General features: G+C 45.2%; 1 protein-coding gene across 18 annotated transcripts in view; it reads right to left on the bottom strand.

Annotated features, from left to right (window-relative positions):
- NOSTRIN (nitric oxide synthase trafficking) overlaps positions 1-20,130 on the bottom strand; it is a 709,159-nt gene that overhangs the window by 556,184 nt on the left and 132,845 nt on the right. For all 18 annotated transcript variants that reach the window (XM_086956574.1, XM_086956575.1, XM_086956569.1 and 15 more), the window contains one exon: positions 7,761-7,823. In XM_086956574.1, coding sequence (XP_086812700.1) covers positions 7,761-7,823 — 63 coding nt within the window. The remainder of the gene's footprint in view (positions 1-7,760; positions 7,824-20,130) is intronic.

Below are 20,130 nucleotides of genomic sequence, written 5' to 3' on the forward strand. Positions count from 1 at the left end.
CCAACTGCAAGGCAACAGGACACACAGAGCGAAAGGGGCAACGACCAGGAACAGCCGCTCGCTAATGGTTAAGGGAGAGAGGAAGCGAAGCCAAGGGGAACTCAACCCCCACCAGTGTATGCCAGTGTTAAACCAAGGAGGCCAGCGGTTCAGTGGGTCTAAGAAGGAAGCAGCCGGATTGGCGGAAGATCGAGGCGCGAAGCAGCACTAACGGACCACGGGACAGCACCACCACAGCCAGAAGGTACACACAGGCTGTAACGCAGAGCAACCCCAGGAGCTCGATACAGCAAGGAATAAATAGGGCAAAACCCCAGGAGGCTGGTGGAGGCCAGGACAAAGACCAGAGTGGTCAAGTGGCCACCCCGCTTCAGGGACTGCAACTTAACAACTGGGCCGATCCAAAGAAAGAAAGAGGACGAAAGACAAAAAAAGACACCTACAAAGCGACAACCAACAGAAGTAAGACCTCAAACACACCAAGTCAGGAGAGGTTTTGACGTAATGGCAGGGAAGGAAGGCAACCTAATCACAAATGCCCAAAAGAAGAACAAAAACGATCCGACAGCGTCACCCGCGAAAGAGCGCGTAGACCTGGGCAGCGAAACAACCACTCTGGATACATTACTAAGGAAAATAACGGAAGGCAACGACCTAGCGAAGGCAACAAAAAAAATAGTGGACAGTATACAAATGGAACTAATCGCAATAAGAGCTGAGCAAAGTAAAGCCAATGGCAGAATAGACGAAGCGGAAAAAAGAATTGGCAACCTAGAAGACGGCGCAAATATAACACACAAGGACCTAGGTCTGCTCATAAAAAGAACAACAGCCCTACAGAGATCGATGGCCGAGCAGGACGACAGGAGCCGCAAGGGGAACATAAGACTGCTGGGCATACCGGAGGAGGAAAATGACGCCCCGGGAGCGTGTGCCAGGATGCTGGAGGACATGATCCCCCAACTAACAGGCCTCACTTTCGAAAGACCGCTCGAGCTCGTCAAAGCGTACCGCATCCCAGCAAAGAAACAATCGAACAGCAACACCCCAAGACCAATCATATGTAAACCACTACGTGAGAACCACACAGAGGCAATATTCGCAGTAGCCAGGAAAGGCAAACCAATGGCAATCAACGGGAAGAAAGTAACAATCACGCAGGACCTATCTAAGCTAACGGTGGAAGTGAGGAAGGGTTTCCTAGCCCAGCGGGACACCCTGCGAAAAAAAAATATCACCTTCTCCTTCGCAGGCCCGTCAAGACTGAGAATCACAGACAGACTCGGGAGCAAAACCTTCGACGACCCCAACGACCTACACAGGTACCTACAAGGACCAGCCCCAGAAGAGATGGAACAACAAAGCCCAGGAGCGAAGAGGAGAGCCTCGACAGACGAGGCCGAAGAAGAGGGCATATGACAAGGGTGAAGCGTGTGTTAAAACGCAAAAAAACCACTGCCAAGGGCACGCCCATAGGAAGAGACAAGGTCCGAAACCAGCTTATCAGCTCTAAATGCACGAGACAAGAGCTCAAGCACACTCCCAACAACCATTGACCTTGAACTTTGATCAACAAATCTACCTCGATAATGCACACACTGACCAACGTTTCTACCTCATCGTCGCCAATGATAAGAGAGACAATGAAGACCAATGACGACCATATCCTTTGCCATATCCTGCAGAGACATTGACATACTTGGGGGGGAGGGAAGTGTGAGGAACCTTGCTGTCACACACCCGTTTTTCTACAGGCGGAGGGAGGGGGGAGGGAGGGGAGGGGGGAGGTCAGAAGGGGCGGGGGGGACAGGCGGGCATGAAGGCGAGCGAGATAACGGACATTTGAGCAATGCATAACTACTTTTTGTTTCTTTTCCATACTTTTTTCTACACCCATTCCTACACCCCTTTCCTACCCCGATCCCCACCCAGCTCACTCTTCCCCCGGGGGGGAGGACCCAGATACCTGGGGAGAACAAAGGCAGGCATCTCAGAATCCAGAAGAGAAGACGACAGAACGACCAGCGGCAACAACAAACCCCCATGACAGACCATACACCGGTGAACCTATCCACGAACCTGAAGGTCGTCTCCATGAACGTCAAGGGCCTAAACCATCCAATCAAACGCAGGAAAATACTAGAACACCTGGCAAAACTCAAGGGGGACATATACACGCTACAGGAGACCAAACTCTCAGAGGAAGAGGCTAAACTACTTAAGGCAAGATGGATAGGCGACATCCTATGCTCACCTGCTAAGGGAAAGAAGAGAGGCGTGATAACTATCCTAAGCAAGAAAGCTAACCTCACCATCCAAAAGACAAAAACGGACGAAGACGGTCGCCTGCTGATAGCAAGTGTCCAAAAAGGAACTGACCGACTACACGTGGCGAACATCTATGGACCAAACTCTGAAGACAAAGACTTCTGGCAAATGGTAGACGGCGAACTCGGCGATCTACCACAGGATGACCTGCTGATTGTAGCTGGCGACCTGAACAAGACAATGGACCAAGCAACGGACAGACACCCAAGCAGGCCAAGCCACAACTCTCCAGGCAGCAACACCCTTAAAGACCTATGCATCAAGCATCATCTAGCAGACCCTTGGAGGCTACAACATCCCACAGCGCGTGAATACACCTTTTATTCACACCCGCACAACTCCTATAGCAGGATCGACTATATATTGATGTCCAACAACCACACGCACCTAATTGAGAACACGGAGATAGCCCCAATAACCGTCTCCGATCATGCGCACATATCCCTCACCCTGAACGGCAAACATAGTGAGAGCGCGACGAGAAGGTGGAGACTTAATGACGACATCCTACAGAACAAAGACAATGTAAAAGAAATAGAGGAGGCACTAAAGAACTACCTGGAAGACAATGACAACGGCAAAGTGGGGAAAGACACCATCTGGGAAGCACTCAAAGCAACACTAAGAGGCAAACTGATAAACATCAAATCAAGGATGAACAGAAGCAGGAACAAAAAGATCTCAGAGATAGAAGAGGAAATAGCAGCACTGGAGAGAGGCCACCGCGCAAACATAACAGACAAGAACACACTCACCACGCTCACAAAAAAAAAGTACGAACTGAACAAAATCCTAAGCGAACGAGCAGGTTCGTGGCTAACAAAATTCAAGTCGGTGAATCTATGCAGGGCAAACAAAGCAGGGAAACAGCTTGCGTCCTACCTCAAAGGGAAGCAAAGACAACACACGATAGCAGCAATAACAGACAAAAACAACAAATCGCAAACAACAAACAAAGGCATACTGGAGGCCTTCAGAGAGTTCTATCAAGATCTGTACTCTGAGGATAAAAGCCTGAGCAAAGACGGAGGCCGCTCACTCCTCAAAGATGTCAACCTACCGAAACTCAAGGAGGAAGAGAAAGCACCCTTAGAGGCGGACATAACGGAAGAAGAAATCGAAGCTGCAATCAACCAGCTAAAAAGGAACAAAGCCCCAGGACCAGACGGATACTCCACCGGGTTCTACAAGACCTTCTGCCCCCAAATCAAGAAAATACTATCGGAAACCTATAGCGCCTGCATACAAAAAGGTGAGATGACAAACACCATGCGGGAGGCCAACATCACAATAATACCCAAGGAAGGTAAAGACCCCCAATTCCCGAAAAACTACAGACCTATTTCGCTCATAAACGTGGACTGCAAAATCTATGCAAAGGTGCTTGCGAACAGACTGAATAGAATCCTACCGGACATCATACACAACTCACAAGTGGGATACATCAAACACAGGCTGTCACAAGACAACACAAGGCTGCTATGTCACCTAATCAACCACACAACACAGAGCAATGAACAGGCGGTCATGATAGCACTGGATGCGGAGAAGGCCTTTGACAGAGTCTCGTGGCCCTTCCTAAGGAACTGCATGACAAAGTTCGGATTAGGAGAAAAATACATAGCAATGACAATGGCCCTATACAACAAACCAAGAGCTAAAATAGTGGTGAACGGAAGCACATCTGAATCACTCCTACTAGGGAGAGGAACTAGGCAAGGATGCCCACTGTCACCAGGCCTCTTCCTACTGGCACTTGAACCACTACTTGCAAAAATAAGAGACAATGAGGGGATAACGGGTGTTAAGATCGGAGGTAAAACAGTGAAACTCGCAGCATACGCAGACGACATCCTCATCACGACCACCAACCCATCAACGTCAATCACAGCGCTAATGGAGACAATAGGAGAATACGCAGAGGCATCCGGATACAAACTCAACAAGGACAAATCGGAATGCAAACCAATGAACATCCACACCACAAAATCGGTACTAGGAGACTCCGGCCTAGCCTGGCAAACCAACCCACTCAAGTACCTAGGCCTACAGTTTGGAAGAGACCTAACGGCCACAATACAGCACAACGAGGACTCACTGCTAAAAAAAGTTAAAGATAGACTAGAGCTGTGGTCGCCCAAATACATCAGCTGGTGGGGAAGGATTGAGACGATTAAAATGATGATAACACCCGCAATAAACTACACGCTAAACATGCTACCGCTCCCAATGACAGAAAGCTTCCACAAAAAACTGGACAGCATGATAAACATCTTCCTATGGAGAAACAAAAAACCACGAATTGGCCTACCCAAACTGAGGCTAGCGAAAGAACTAGGAGGCCTCAACCTGGCAAACTTCAAAACCTACCAGACAGCCTGCCTGGCCAAACAAGGATTCGCATGGATCGATGAAACGCAACAGTACAAGCCAGTCTGGCTAGAACTGGAGGGAGAGCTCCTGGAAGGCCTGCACCCAACAGCGATACTGACTGCAAACAAACACCCCTTATGGTCGAACACGATACTGAAGCACACCAGAGAAGCACTGATGAGAGTGGACAGGCGAATGACACAGAAGCTGAGAGGTACAACATGGGAATCCATCTGGCTCAACACAAAAATATCATATCAAGGGGCAATAATGAACTATGACACATGGATCAAAAAGGGAATCAGCCTCCCCAGACAAATGGAAACTAAGGGGAAGCAGCTGACCTTCTCAAACTTACAACAACTATACAATCTCCCCAACAAAGAGCTATACACATTCCTGAAGATAAGAACTGCCATAACCAGAGCAAACCTAACCCGAGAGGAACCGAGCATCGTCAAGTACGTGCAAATGCTAAACTCGGCAGGCCACCAGACAGCGAAGATCTACAAACTAATTGCCCCAACCACCATGTCTCTAAACAAGAAGACAACAAACTCATGGGCAACACTCCTAGGCAGACAGCTAAACGAAAAGGAACAGGCGCAAATGTGGTGTTCAGCTACAAAGAACAAAATCACCCCACAACTGGCACAAACAAAATACTGGCTACTCCACAGAGCCTACTGGACCCCATCCAGGCTCCACAAAAGTGGCATAGCAGAATCAGGTGACTGCTGGAACTGCCAGAAGGAGGAGGGCACACTCGAACACCTCATCTTTGGATGCATCAAAGTCAAGAAGTTCTGGGCCCAGATAAACGCATTCATAAACGACATGCTCAAAACAGACTTAACTATCAACTATGTGACCTTGGCGACAGGGCATGTAACGACGAACCTGAACAGTAGGGAAGAAAGAGATCTACTAGACCTGCTTCTCACAGCGGCCCTAAAGATAATCTTAACGAACTGGAAGAACACGGCGAAAGCAAACTTCAAGACATGGATCAACTGGGTCACCTTCCTAAGAGGAGCAGACAACATCACAGGCAACTTCTCGAAAGAACACACTCCCAAAGAACTCATGTGGGAACCTCTTGATGAACACTTAAAGAAGCCACACTAACGACCCCGACCCCCCTCCCCCTCTTTTTCTTTCTCTTCTTTCTTTCCTCTTTTTTCTTTTCTCTTCTGCAAGCAACAGGCCAAGGAAAAGAGACAACAAATGTACTGTGAAACAACTGCCAATGTATATGCCACTTTTATTTTTCAATAAAATCTTTAAATAAAAAAAAAAGAACATTGGGATGTTGAGCACTCCCTTGAAGACAATGGAGTGCCCTGGGCTTCTAATGGCTGGTAGTAGTCTGGAGCTTGACCATTCCAATGCTTATTCACAGCTGTTGCTGTGAACAAAGGCCTTATTGACCCCGAGGGGATTTCAACCCCCTCAGACTCCCTGTGGCCTTTGTTTTGCAAATTAGAACATTCTTTCCTCTTAGGGAGAAATGTTCTAATAGCCTTAGAGCCCTCAGTTACGTGCTTTAACAGCCATTCAAGACCTGCTCCCTGGTCAAAGGCCCTCGTCGTGGACGTTTTACAATGGAGCAGGTCTTTAATGTCTGTGTCAGTGCAGCTTGAGGATTGTGCCTATGTGAGGGCACCAGTGTAACTGTGGGGTCCCTACATGTTATGACTGTGTGCATGAACATTAAACGGACCAAACCTATTGGCTTTGGTAAGGATTTTTAGAGTTAAAGTTTGACTTGCAGACATGCAATGCATCAAGTGGAAGTACGATAGTCCATGTATGAAAAAGGAAGTGAGTTTTGATATAACAGATGCAGAATATGTCGAAGGCAGTTGAGGAGTGTCGGGGCAGCTGACAGACTGAGATGGGGCCGAGTTACTTTGCTTGCACTAGAGGACCATGGCAAACTAGGTGGGCCACAGGCAGTAACACAAAAACTACTTCCCTAAGGGCCTCATTAGGATGGCGGACGCAGGCGCAGCAGCTGTCCCTCCGTCAAATTAGGATGTGGCTGCCACCCTGGCGGTCACATCCCGTATCTGTAACCTTGCGGCGGGTGCTGCTTGAAGCAGCGCCCGCCGCAAGGTTAAAATTGCATGCTTTGCATATGCATGCACAAAGCGGCAGGAACCGCGCGATGCCTGCCCCTTTGTGCATGCATATGCAGGGGGTACCATAGGTACCCCCCATGTGCACCCCCCACCCCACAACACCCTGGGGGCCCGCAACGGGCCCCCAGAAGCATTGGTCCACATGCCTTTCCACGGCGGGAAATCCACCGCGGAAAAGCATGTTTCCTCACCCTTCGTAATTTGGCTGGCAGTGTCTTTGCAGACACCGCCACCAAATTGTGGACAACATCCCGCGGATCAGCGGCGGATGGACTTGCCATCTGCCGCTGATCCCGCAGCCATCCTAATGTGGCTGGTGGTGTTTTGGAGGTCCGCAGCGGTGAATCCGCATCCTCCGGGCCGGCGGTGGCTTCCGCCGGCCCGGAGGATGCAGATTCACCGCCATCCTAATCGACCCCATAGTACATGAACTGACTAGCTAAGTGAAATATAATTTTCAACGCTCTCTCACACCAGAAAGGCAAGGAGTATTGGATGTTTTAGGATGCAGAAAAAGACATCGATGTATAATGGCAACTATTTATGTGAAGAGAACACTATACATTTAACATAGTTTTTCTCTCTACTCCAAAATATCCACTACAAAACCACATAGGCTAGTCCCTTAGAATATATTTATAGATAGCCATATTTGCTATTTTTCACCTTCACTATATTAAACAGCCACATGAAGAAAGACTTGGTTGTTTCACTGATACTTGAAAAAAGACTTATTTAGCTGCAATAAGTGTCGGAAACCCATTTATTCCCAGCTAAGCTTAAACAACTATGCATTAACATATTCATGTTTCAGGACAGAGCTGCAAAATGCCAAAACGCAGTACTTAACGTTATGCAGGGACGGTTTTACACGAACATGAATCATTTATGCGGATACAAAATGTCATAACGTACCTTTATCTGCTTCTTCCAGTTGTTAATGACAGGTCTTGTCGTCTTCTCAACTTCGTTGTCGAGCTTAAACATGGAAAACAAAGCATTGAAAACAAACACTGCATTTTCAGATTAACCCAATATTTTTAGCAGGAACTGTATGTTTAGAAGGAACACTAATGAATCGCAACCACTGCCACACACCAATGACCATTTGTTTAAGACATTGTTTCAGCAAAAAATCAGAGGAAAAAGAAAACACAAGATAATGTGAAATGTGAGAAATAAAGATAGTTAGAGAGACGTCTGGGTTTAAAAAGTAACCTATATCAATTTAGAATTATGATTACAGCTAATTTTATAAGGCCATTTCAAAACATGTAAAGAACAATATGGAGCAGGGGTGTATTTGCCTACGTAGTTCTGTTTCTTGCTTCTCACTTTATATTCCAGACTTTATTTGACTCTCGATTAATAGAATTGTCCGAAAAAATGTACTGCATGTCATAAACTTTTTTCTTTTGTGGATTTAAAGAACACAGAGGGCATGAATCCGAATACAGTGGAACAAGTTGAGTTATTTACCATGCCTGCTAAATACTGAGAGACAGTGGTGGGATATTTAAGGGATGTAGTAAATGCCTCCCACTCCATGTTCCCCACCCCAGAATGAAGCATAACATATTCGGTATTTATATCACCGAACTGCACACGTGTTGCCTTTTGACAAGGCATTGTACCCTAATAAAGTCTGCTCCTGATGGACTTTAGAGCTTACTTGTCTTTCGTTAAATAATATGGTTACAAGATCTACTGCAATTCAATCGTGATATGTAAACAGTGCTTAATTTTAGCTGTGGGTTGCAGGTGGGGCCCACCGGGAGTAATTTTTGGGGACTGGCATCAGACTTTGACTAGTGCAAGAAAAAAGGAGAAAAGATAGAAAGAAAGAGTCAAGGAAAGATGAGAAAACATTGACAAGTGTAGAGAGCAAAGATGAAATGGAACCTGCAAGATTGAGATAAAAGCACAGGAGGTATCTGGTGGTGGAGATGAAAGAGGTACAGGGTGGAATCAAAACTACGCAGCATCGGTATTCAGCATGTCAACATTTTGTAGCGGAGGCTGGGGGCTTCTGAGCAAAGCTTTGAGCCTCAACACATAGGGCCCAATTACGATGTCGGGTGGAACGCCTCTGAACAGCGATCAGAGGTTTTCTGTCCAATATGGGAGGTTTAAAGTCCGACCAATGTATTAGGAAGACGGCAAATGGTGTTTAAACTTGTGGGGGAATCCAATATGGTTCCAAAAGGCTCAAGGAGCCCATAGGTCAGTCGGAAAGACATCATAATCCCTTAAGGACAGCGTTTTCTCCATTGCACTTTCTGACAGCAGTTCCATGTCAGCCTTTCCGACATGGAACTGCTGTTGAAATGTCTCTTTGGGGGCATCCCTTCGTGGCTGCTGAATAATGCCCTAGGGGGCACCTATGGTGCCCAACTCAACATCCCTGCACCATGTGGCAGGCACCGTGAAGTGCCTGCCACATGGTGAAGGAATGTTTAAAAACTTCCATTTCACAATGGAAGCTTGTGCTGCGGGCATTTTCTGCCCACAGCATATATTTCCATTGTAAAATGGAAGTTTCGACCTCCTTATGGGCGCTCGCATCATATAGTGCGGTCAGAACTGCAGATGCGAGGTCGGCCTAAGCCTTTCTGTAACAGTGTCGGGCTGATGCAACTATGACTGACATCGTAATTAGGGCCTTATTGTTTTACAGATTGAGCACTCCAAGTAAAAGTATTTGACTTGCATGATTTGCAAATTATGCATTAATTATGAAATGCTTCCAGACTGACTTTTGAAATAACATCATGCCTTGCAACTTCAGCCTTCTCTTTTTTTTTTTTTAGTCCTCATTACCACCATGGATTCAAATGCCAAAACGGATGAGCCTTCGACCAGCTGTCTCAGTTTATCAAGACTGGCAGGGATAAGAACGGACATAGTGGGGGCCAGACATCCCTCAGCTGTTACGGGCTCCACCGAAAGGCATAAGACCAACCGATTACCTGATCAACGGTAACCTAGATCGGAGTAACAGCCAACATGTGCCGGGCTAGGACCGGGCAACGGCTGTACAGATGGTGTAAGCAAAAGGACACCATAGTAATGTAATCATCGGACCCGGGGAAACCCCCCCACACCCCCGGGCAATTCATTGCACCCATGATAACAGATACCAAAAGGCCCTTTTACTCTGGTTGCCAGACCTAGCCAGGTCCATACGGTCTGCAAGACGGATGCCTGCCAGTCACTGAAGGAGGGAGGTAAAGGGTCCTTCCATTGCAGATCTCCCTTCTTGCTAGCAGCACTGCATAGAACACCAAACGTTTGGCTGAGCTCTGTACTCCATCTAGGATCCCAAAAATCACAAGAGGCAGGTCTATGGTAACCAGGGCACCTAATGATGTTGTAAGAGTGTTGCTGATCGCTTCCCAAAAAGTATCTAAACGGTGGCAATCAAAAAACATATGGGCATCCGATGCGGCCACAAGCCCACACTTGGCACATGCAACTGAATTACCTTCGGTGAATTTAGATAGCCTATGCAGGGTATAAAGGTGATTTCTGCATAGCCAAGAAGGCTTCACAATGTTCCATAAAAGCCGAAATGAAGCAGACCAGAGCTCTTGCAGATTGTGGCCGATGATTGAAGAACGCCACAGCGAGTCCGGTAAACTAAAGTCCCCGTCCGTTTCCTCAAGTATAAGTTTATACCACTGGGAGATCTTTTTTTTAGCTGGTCCGCTGTTCACTAGATTAGTAATTAGTAGGCTATAGCCTCCAAGTGCAAACTTGTTCCCTCTAGGGGGTAAAGATTTATAGGCTTGAGACCAGATGGCCATTTGCAAGTATTTAAACCATGAAAGGTTGGGGCAGATCTTGATTTGGAGATGTTCCCACGAAAGCAAGTCCCCTCAAAAAAGAGGTCTCCCCAAACTTCCAGGCCTGCCTCTCTCAAGGGTACCACTAATCTATCTCCTAGCCAAGCGGGACTTTCAGGTAACCCCCATAACGGTGTTCTATCACAGAAATACCCCTGTTTTATAGATTTTGTTACTTCAGCCCACATTTTTGCAAGTCCTTGTAGGACCATCAGTTTGATTTTTTTAAAATTTTCGGATTGCCAAATTTAAAAAGGAACCCGACTGACTGACACCTTCCCCGTCCAACATAGCTGAAAACATTGAGCTCACCCCGTAGTCAGTGGGCATTTTCAGCAGCATTCGGGTATGAGAAAGCTAGAAAGCCCATGCATATAGTTTTAAGTCAGGGGCAGCCAAGCCCCCCTTGTCCCTTCGCTGTCTAAGTTTTTTCCAGGCTATTCTCGGCAGGTGGTTATTCCAAATAAAAGATGTGATGTCTGACTGAAATTTAGCTAAACAAGATTGGTCAAAATGTAGGGGAATGGTATTAAATAAAAATGAAATTTTGGGTAGAATCGACATTTTAATTAGATTGACCCTCCCAATTAAAGAAAGTGGGAGGTGGGACCATAATTGCAAAAGCTTACAACACTCTTTTACTACAGCTACAAGGTTGACTAGGGCAAGTTTGTTAATATCTTTCACAATATTCAAGCCCAAATACTGCATCGAAGAGCCTGCCTGTATCTCCGTAACGCTCACCTCGTCATTCCAGACAAGCATCTCGGTCTTTGCAGCATTGATCTCATATCCAGATATTTGGCCAAATGCATGGGCAATTTTTAGAATTGCGGGGAGTGCGGCACTAACCTCTGACGTGAGAATAAGCACATCATCGGCATATAGGGCTACCTTTCTCTCCCACCCTCTATAAGAAAAAGGTTTGATGGTGACCTCATCCCTCAGTTGTTGCGCGAAGGGTTCGATGTAGAAATCAAATAGTAGGGGGGAGAGCGGGCAACCCTCCGGTGTCCCCTTTGAGATGGTAAAAGGGTCTGACAGATCTCCATTTACTAACAAGCGCACAGTTGGATTATGATATAGTAGGCCAACAGCCCGGCGGAACCCCGCTCCCATGCCAAACTTGGCCAAGTCCTCCGACAGGTATACCCAATTGACCCCGTCGAAGGCCTTTATTGCATCCAACATTAGGGCGGCCAACGGAAGGTTCTCGGCCGATGCCATATCCATGGCTCCTATCAGGTCGTAGGTTAATTCATATAATTGTCGCCCCTTCACAAAGCCTTTTTGGTCAGAATGGAGGACAGAGGGCGCGATCAAGGCCAACCTAGATGCCAGGACTGTGGTAAAGATCTTGTAGTCCACATTTAAAATTGAAATTGGCCTATAAGATCCACAGGCATCCTTTGGTTTGCCCGGTTTCAGAATGAGGGTAATGGAAGCATTGTCCCAAGATGCAGGGGGAGCTGATCTTCGAGTAGGATTTGATTAAATAAAGTTGTAAGAAAGTGAACTATTTCTATTTCCAGAGCTCTATAGATTTCAGCCGGCAACCCATCGGGTCCGGCCGCCTTCCCTTTCTTACTTTTGTTAATGGCGGACCTTACCTCTTCCTCAGAAATAATACTGTCCAAAAATTGAGACTGCTCAGAGGAAAGAGAAGGTAGATCAATATCCCTCAGCTAGCGCTCAATAGACTCTGGTGAGATCTCATTATCCTCCTTGTAGATCGATTGAAAAAACTCTCTGAAGGCCCTCCTAATATCCTCGTCTGATAAAAAAGGTGTTATTGTCTACCGTGATTGCAGCTATGTTATTGCGGACCTGATCTACTTTGGTCTTCCACGCCAATAATTTCCCGTACCCTCACTATATTCAAAAACGGCCAAACTTACTAGCCTCCCATCTCTGTTGGACTCTGAGATTTAATACCGAGCCCAGGCTACCTTTCAGGACCAACAATTGGTTCCGGAGAAGAATTAGAACAGATTCAGAAGCTGTGTGATTGGTATCTATGTCCAGTTGGATTTAGACTATATTTGCTTCAATAGAGGTGATTTCCTCCCTATACTGCTTCCTGCGATAGGAGACTTTCCCCGTAATAAGTCCTCTCAAGAAGGCCTTGAACGAGTTCCAAATAATCCTAGTGCTCGCTGAGCCACTGTTAGATATCATAAAATTATGGGCTTCAGACTTGAGATCGGCTATGTCCTCTGGAAGGGAGAAAAGAGAACAGTCAAAAGACCATGTACTTGGAGACCGTTTAATGGGCCAAACCATTTCCATTACTACTGCCGAGTGATCTGATAGATGCAGAGGAAGATAACTAATAGTCCTAACAGAGTCTACCAGTCTCAGGCTGATTAAGATAAAATCTATCCTGGACTGGTGATGGTATTTATAGTTCCGAAAGGAGACACCTTGTTGTCGCCCAGAACTCTCTCTCCAGATGTCAACAAAACTGTATTGCTTCATTGCGCTCTGTAAAAAGGACCTAGTCTTAGAAAGAACTAGGGAGCAGCTATTAACAGATTTATCCAACTGGGGATCTAATACAACATTGAAATCTCCGGCAAAGATAGTGGGATCAGGAAAGGAGAGCAAGTGTGAAAAAATAGACTCCAAAGTTGAAGGGTCATCCTGGATCGGTCCATAATAACCCAGGACTGTAATTTGCGAACCAGCTATGACCACAGACGCGATGGCCCATCAGCCACATGGGTCCAACGCCTGTGATAACAGCCTAGCTTTGGCCCCTTTTTTGAAGATAACCGAGACTCCTCTAGTAGTTGTTGTTTGTGTCGTAGTTACTGCACAATCTATCCACCTGTTTTTCTTAATGAGGGCAAGCATTTCGGTCTGAATTAAATGGGTCTCCTGAAGTATAATGACCTGTGCATCCAAGTCCCGCAAATATTGCATGATTCTATTTGCTCTGGGCTTGGTACAGAGGCCATTAACATTCCAGGAGATGTAGTTTAAACTACCCATACCATGCTAACAAAAGAAATAAATATAAAAGTGCCAGTTGTAACCTTAAGTAGTTACACAATTTCTGCTTGATACCATCCTTTTTAACACATCTTTCAATAATGAGGACATTTTTACATTTTTGCCACCACCCAACCCCGACCCTTCCCCTGTGCCCAGCCCCCCACCCACCGCCCTCCCCTCCACCCACCGCCTTCCCCTTGAAAAACCCTTGTCATAGCTAACCGGAACATATTCCAGTAGATAGTACCCCTCCACAAGCTCCCGCAAAGATGCACCCGCCACAACCCCGAGAGATAGGGGGAAAAAGAACAACAACACTCAGTGAAGATGAATACATAAATAATTAGCTGAGAAGGAGGATGAAAAGAAAAGAGGAAGTAGCAATAGTATACAGAATCAAAATAGGGAGTTGCTGAGTTATGGTTGAAAAGAAAGAGATTCAGCAAAACTTGAGTTTCACAAACACATTATAAACCCTATTTGCTCTCTTTGCCCAGCTTCAACAAGAGCTCATCGGCTGCCTGTACCGATCTGATGTTAAATATCTTATTATTATACATGATTTTTAAGGCAGCCGGGAACGTAAGCTGGGTTGTTGCACCTAACCTCCTAAACGCCTCCAAGCGCCTCCCAAATTCCCATTGCTTTTCCAAGGTAACTCTGCAGAGATCAGATCTGATTAAGAAAGTAAATCCCTTCCCAGCCAGCGACTTCTGCTTTAACGCCAGGTTAAGAATCTGCTCCGTCAGCACATAAGTGTGAAAGTTAACTAGAATTTTACGTGGCTTAGACCTCTGAGAGCTCCGCCTAAAGGGATCCCTATGTACTCTCTGGATATCAGTGGCCAGCTCTTCAGTTGACTGCTCTAAGCCTAGAGATTCTTTTAATAGCATAGTGATAAACTGTTTCATATCCGAGCCCTCTGACCCTTCTGGGACATTTAGGATGCGAACATTCCCCCCGCCTGGCATTGTTTTCCAACATCTCCATCCTTTCACTGAGTGCCTGGTCTACCCTGGTAAGTTTCTCTATTTCGACCTTCGCCTGGTCCAAGTGAGTCGAAAGTACTGTTACCGTCTCTTCCAGAACACCTGTTCTTGTAGTAAGCCCATCGATCTTATTGTCCAATGATTCACAGTAATTTCTTATTTCAACTTGGTTTGCGGAGGATTCAATAAAACCTTTCCGTATCTCCATTGTAAGGGCAGAAAACATTCCCACTAAGGAAGCTGCCGTTATGGAAGGCTTGCACCCACAGTCCATATGTCAACACGAGCGGCGAGGCCCTCAAGCTGCTCACTGCCCCTCTCCACATTGCACCCCTCTCCTACGATGGTACCAGCGTCTACCCCTCGTGAAGCTGCTAAGAGGTCTTCAGGAACCGGCACTGCAACAAAAGACTGAGCCTGTGAAGGACCCAGCTCCGGAAAGCCGTGCCCTCCTGTCCCCGGAAGTAGTGGTAATTCCATCCTTACTTCCTGATCTACTCCAGGTCCCATAGGGGGCTGTGAATCCGCCCCACCTTCATAAACGAAACTAGAAGTATCAGGAGTATCTGCCTCGACTACAGCCTCAGCCTCGACCCCAGCATCCATCATTGAAATCGGTAGGGGAGATGAAATAGCTCGGATGGAGATGGAGGGGGTACCCAAAGCGGTTGCCATATTGCGATCCTCCGATAAATGCAATGTTTGAGGAACCACTTTAAAATAGGAACGAAGCAGTGGAGTGATTTTTGGCCCAGTAGTTAGTGCAGCCTTGAGGCCTTTAGCCTTGGTCTTATTCTTTGTTCGTTTGGACTTCACCTCAGTGCTTAAAAAGGAAGAGGGCTTTTTTCTAGCCGGCACCTCAGGAACCTGATCAGCGGACTCACCCTCACCCTCTAAAGAGGCTATTTTCTTCTTGCGGCCCCTCTTACCATAGTTAGTATTAGAGGTGTTTAACAGGGTACACAGACAAAATATCGATTTTTAAATATCGATAAGCAAAAATATAGAATTTTAAATATCGATATACAAAAATATCGAAGGTAAGTAATATCGACAGTCTAAATATCGATATTGGTATGATATCAGTAATATCGAAGTTGTAAATATCGATGTTAATAATATCGAAATTAATAACTTTGATGTTACTAATATCTATTTTTAAATAAATTTAGTGTATATTATATTGTATTAATTATGTTTTATCTTTTTTTTAATGTTATTTTATTAAATATTGTGTTTTACTACTGTAGCGGGTTGTGGGTTTATAGGGGAATAGGGTGGGAAGTAATTTAATTATGTTAAATTAATTATTAATTATTAGGAATTATTAATTAATTAATTGAGAATTAATTTTAAATTATTTTTAATTAATTTATTAATTGATAAATATGTTCTGTAGCGGGTTATGGGTTTATAGGGGAATAGGGTGGGAAGTAATTTAATAATAATTAATTAATTGATATATGTTTGTATATATTTTAATTAATAATTAATTGGTAATTAATTTCTATTAATTACTTAATTAATTATTATAATTTTTTTCATATTTATAATGATTCATTAGTTGGTAATTAATTATTATTAATTATTCAATTAAATTAATTATAGTAATTTTTATGTATAATTTATTGTTATTCTTAATTAATTAATTGTGCAAAATAATATTAATATTTAAATTAGATTAATTACAGCAAATGTGCTAATATATTTACTTTATTGTTATTGTTAATTAATAATTAATTGGTAATTAAATAATATTAATTAATTTTGGGTACAGGGGTATTTTTAGGGTTCAGGGTCAGTTTTCAGTTCATGGGTACAGGGGTATTTTTAGGGTTCAGGGTCAGTTTTCAGTTCATGGGTAAAGGGGTATTTTTAGGGTTCAGGGTCAGTTTTCAGTTCATGGGTACAGGGGTATTTTTAGGGTTCAGGGTCAGTTTTCAGTTCATGGGTAAAGGGGTATTTTTAGGGTTCAGGGTCAGTTTTCAGTTCATGGGTACAGGGGTATTTTTAGGGTTCAGGGTCAGTTTTCAGTTCATGGGTACAGGGGTATTTTTAGGGTTCAGGGTCAGTTTTCAGTTCATGGGTAAAGGGGTATTTTTAGGGTTCAGGGTCAGTTTTCAGTTCATGGGTACAGGGGTATTTTTAGGGTTCATGGTCAGTTTTCAGTTCATGGGTAAAGGGGTATTTTTAGGGTTCAGGGTCAGTTTTCAGTTTTTGGGTAAAGGGGTATTTTTAGGGTTCAGGGTCAGTTTTCAGTTCATGGGTAAAGGGGTATTTTTAGGGTTCTGGGTCAGTTTTGGGTTTTTGGGGTACAGTCGTACAGGGTAAAAATTAAATAAATTTAAATTAAATCAATTAAATGAAATTACAAAATATAAAATTACATTAAATTATTAAGTTTTTAATTTATTTTAAATGTATATGTATTAGTTTTAATTTTTTAATTATGTTTTAATATTTTTATTTAATATTTGTAACATTATATGTATTTTATAATTATTTTAACATCATTATTAATACATTTTAAAAAACGATATTTTTTATTTCGATATTTTTGTACTACGATATTATTTTTCCGATATTTTTGTACTTACCTTGTTAGGGATAGGATTCCGATATTTTTGACTTCGATATTTTTGTCCCGATATTTTTGTATGTCGATATTTTTAATTTCGATATTTAGTCAGACATTCGTTTAACAGCACGTCAACTGTGCTACAAGCTGCTTCTAACCCAGATGACACAACAGGGATTAAGCGAGTAGAATTAGTAGCCTTACCACCTTTAGAAGCCTCCAGCCCCTCCACCGTAGCAGCTATAGATGGAAGTAGGTGAGGTTGTGACTGTGCCTTCCTGCACGTTGCTTTAGCCGGAGCGCCGCGTGTGTTTGTGGCAAAAGACGACCCTCGAAACGGCTGCACTAGGCTCCGCAGCTTCCTTCCCCTCCTCAGCTCCAGCGCAGCTGACCAGAGCCGGAGTCGCGTCTGTAACCGGGACTCCTGCAGCGCGGTGACCATAGGAGATTGTGAGGCACACTCCCGTAGCGAAGACGCACTAATGAAATCCGAGGCAGAACTTCGTGTCCAGGAAAAAACAACATGGGACAGACAAGCCTGGCGTCCACCGTCGTAGTCCGCCGCAAAGCATGGACAGGGAAAGCGGACTGCTCGGCGAGGAACCTCCGCTGGAAAAACACCACACTGCATACCTCCAGAGGTGAAAACCGATATCCTGAGGTTAAGAAAAGAAAAATTTTCTCTAACGAGACCGAATTCAGGATAACCATATGTTCACACGGCATAACCCCCCGAAAATTGCCATCATTCTTCAAAGCGGGGCGATCTTAGTGGGAGCTCGTCCCGGAGCACCGCAGCAGCTAACTTGCTGCAGCCATGTTTTTGCATTATCATTAACTCGCCCAAGCCACGCAACTTCAGCCTTCTAATGAATGACGCCTAGATTCCTACATAGCACTGGTATACAATTTAACAAGGACTGGACACTACCTATTCTTCTGTGTCCATGGATTTGGATGCAGAATCGTGGTTGGGTCAGACATTTTCAAGAGATAAACGCAACTACAGCCACAGACCACCGAGCACTGCTGGTGTTCCCTAGTTATGCTCAGAGTCGGAGTGTCCTATAGGGCTATCTAGCAGTGCCCTAAGGGCTAGTCGAATAGGTCAGTATGTGCACCAGTTTATGGGTTGTTTGGGAGCCGGTTTTATGGTCTGGTGGCCAGGTTTTTATTGTTTTTATTTCTGTGATATGTTATGTTATGTTATGTTCTGTTATGTTATAAAAATGTATTCAGCGCACAGCTGCTCCAGCGAAGGAGCGTCCCGGCGCTTGACAAGGTAGCCAACACAACACAACTAAGGAGATAATGAGCTAAAAAGGAAAGGACTCAGGGAAATAAAAAAAGTCTTGATGGCCCTACGAAATAAAAAGAGATTATCAGACGCACGTATCTTTAAAGGAAGGGAGTTCCACAGGGCAGCAGCCCGTACTTGAAATGAGCGGCCTCCAGCTCGGCTAAGTTTAAACCGAAGGACCACTGCTAGGTCCTGACCTAGAGATCTCAACGAACGGGCAGGAACATAAGGCGTCAAAAGATTCGTGAGAATCGGGGCCGAGAAGCCCTTAAGAATTTTGTAGGACAGGCAAAGTACTTTAAATTGAATCCTCTGCGTGACTGGAAGCCAATGGAGGGAACGTAGAGTATTGGCAGCGGAGCAAAACCTGGGCTGACCCACCACAGCTCTGGCTGCCGCATTCTGGACACACTGCAGACGTGCAATTTCGGCTTGATTCACCCCTACCAAGAGAGAGCTGGCGTAATCAAGCTGAGAGATCACCGTCGCCTGCAGGACCAGCTGCCTGGTAGAAGCATCAAAAAATTTCAATGCTGGTCTTAGTCCTCGCAGGATGCCAAAACAACTGGCGGCAGTTCTCTTAGTATGGGAGACAAAACTAAGGGCGGGATCTAGCCACACTACGAGATTTTTTGTCTCAATTACCGGAGTCGGGGTAGGCCCCAGTTCCGGTGGCCACCAAATGTCACCCCACAGTTCCGATTTCTTGCCGATGATCATTATCTCCGTTTTTTTTGCGTTCAGCTGGAGATAGTTGGAATTCATCTAGCTGGCAAGCGACCTCAGCCCATTCTGGAACCTAGGGGCATCCAAGTCAGAGTCCCCGCTGAGCGTGACCGCCAGCTGAGTGTCGTCAGCGTATGAGACCATGGTCAAGCCCCACTGCTTGACGACCTCAGCCAGCGGCCTCACGTACAGATTGAATAATGTGGGGCTCAGCGAGGATCCCTGCGGGACCCCCTGGTCCAGCGGATGGAATTTGGACTGATGGGGTGGAATAGCTACGCAAAAGGATCGATCAGCAAGAAAAGAACGGAATCATTGGAGGGCAGTCCCTGAGATACCCGCCTCTTCCAAGCGCTGGAGAAGGATTTTGTGAGAGACGGTGTCAAAGGCGGCGCTAAGATCTAATAACACAAGCGCCGCCGTTTGACCTGAATCTAACACCAAGCGGAGATGTTCTACCATGAATAGAAGGGCTGTCTCCGTGCTGTGATCAGCATGGAACCCATTCTGCGTAGGATCAAGAATATTTGCCCGCAAAAGATGGTCAGAGAGGACTCTATTAATGTGTGCCTCCGCTGTTTTCGTCTGCCACGGGAGAAGCGATATCGGCCGGTAGTTCTCTGGCTTAAGAGGATGTAAACCAGGCTTTTTAAGAATAGGCGTAACCACCCCATGCTTCCAACTGGCAGGGACCATAGCAGTAGAGAGCGAGAGATTAATCAGAGAGCGCATCGGCAGAAGATCAAAGGACGATGGGTCCCTGAAAAGTGCCGGTCTCAATGGATCAGCCAGAGAGCCGGACTTAATATGTTCGGCCAAATGAGTAAAACCCTCAGGCGACAAACAAGGG

Source organism: Lissotriton vulgaris, chromosome 2_1, assembly GCF_964263255.1.
Source record: "Lissotriton vulgaris chromosome 2_1, aLisVul1.2, whole genome shotgun sequence".
Classification (NCBI taxonomy): domain Eukaryota; kingdom Metazoa; phylum Chordata; class Amphibia; order Caudata; family Salamandridae; genus Lissotriton; species Lissotriton vulgaris.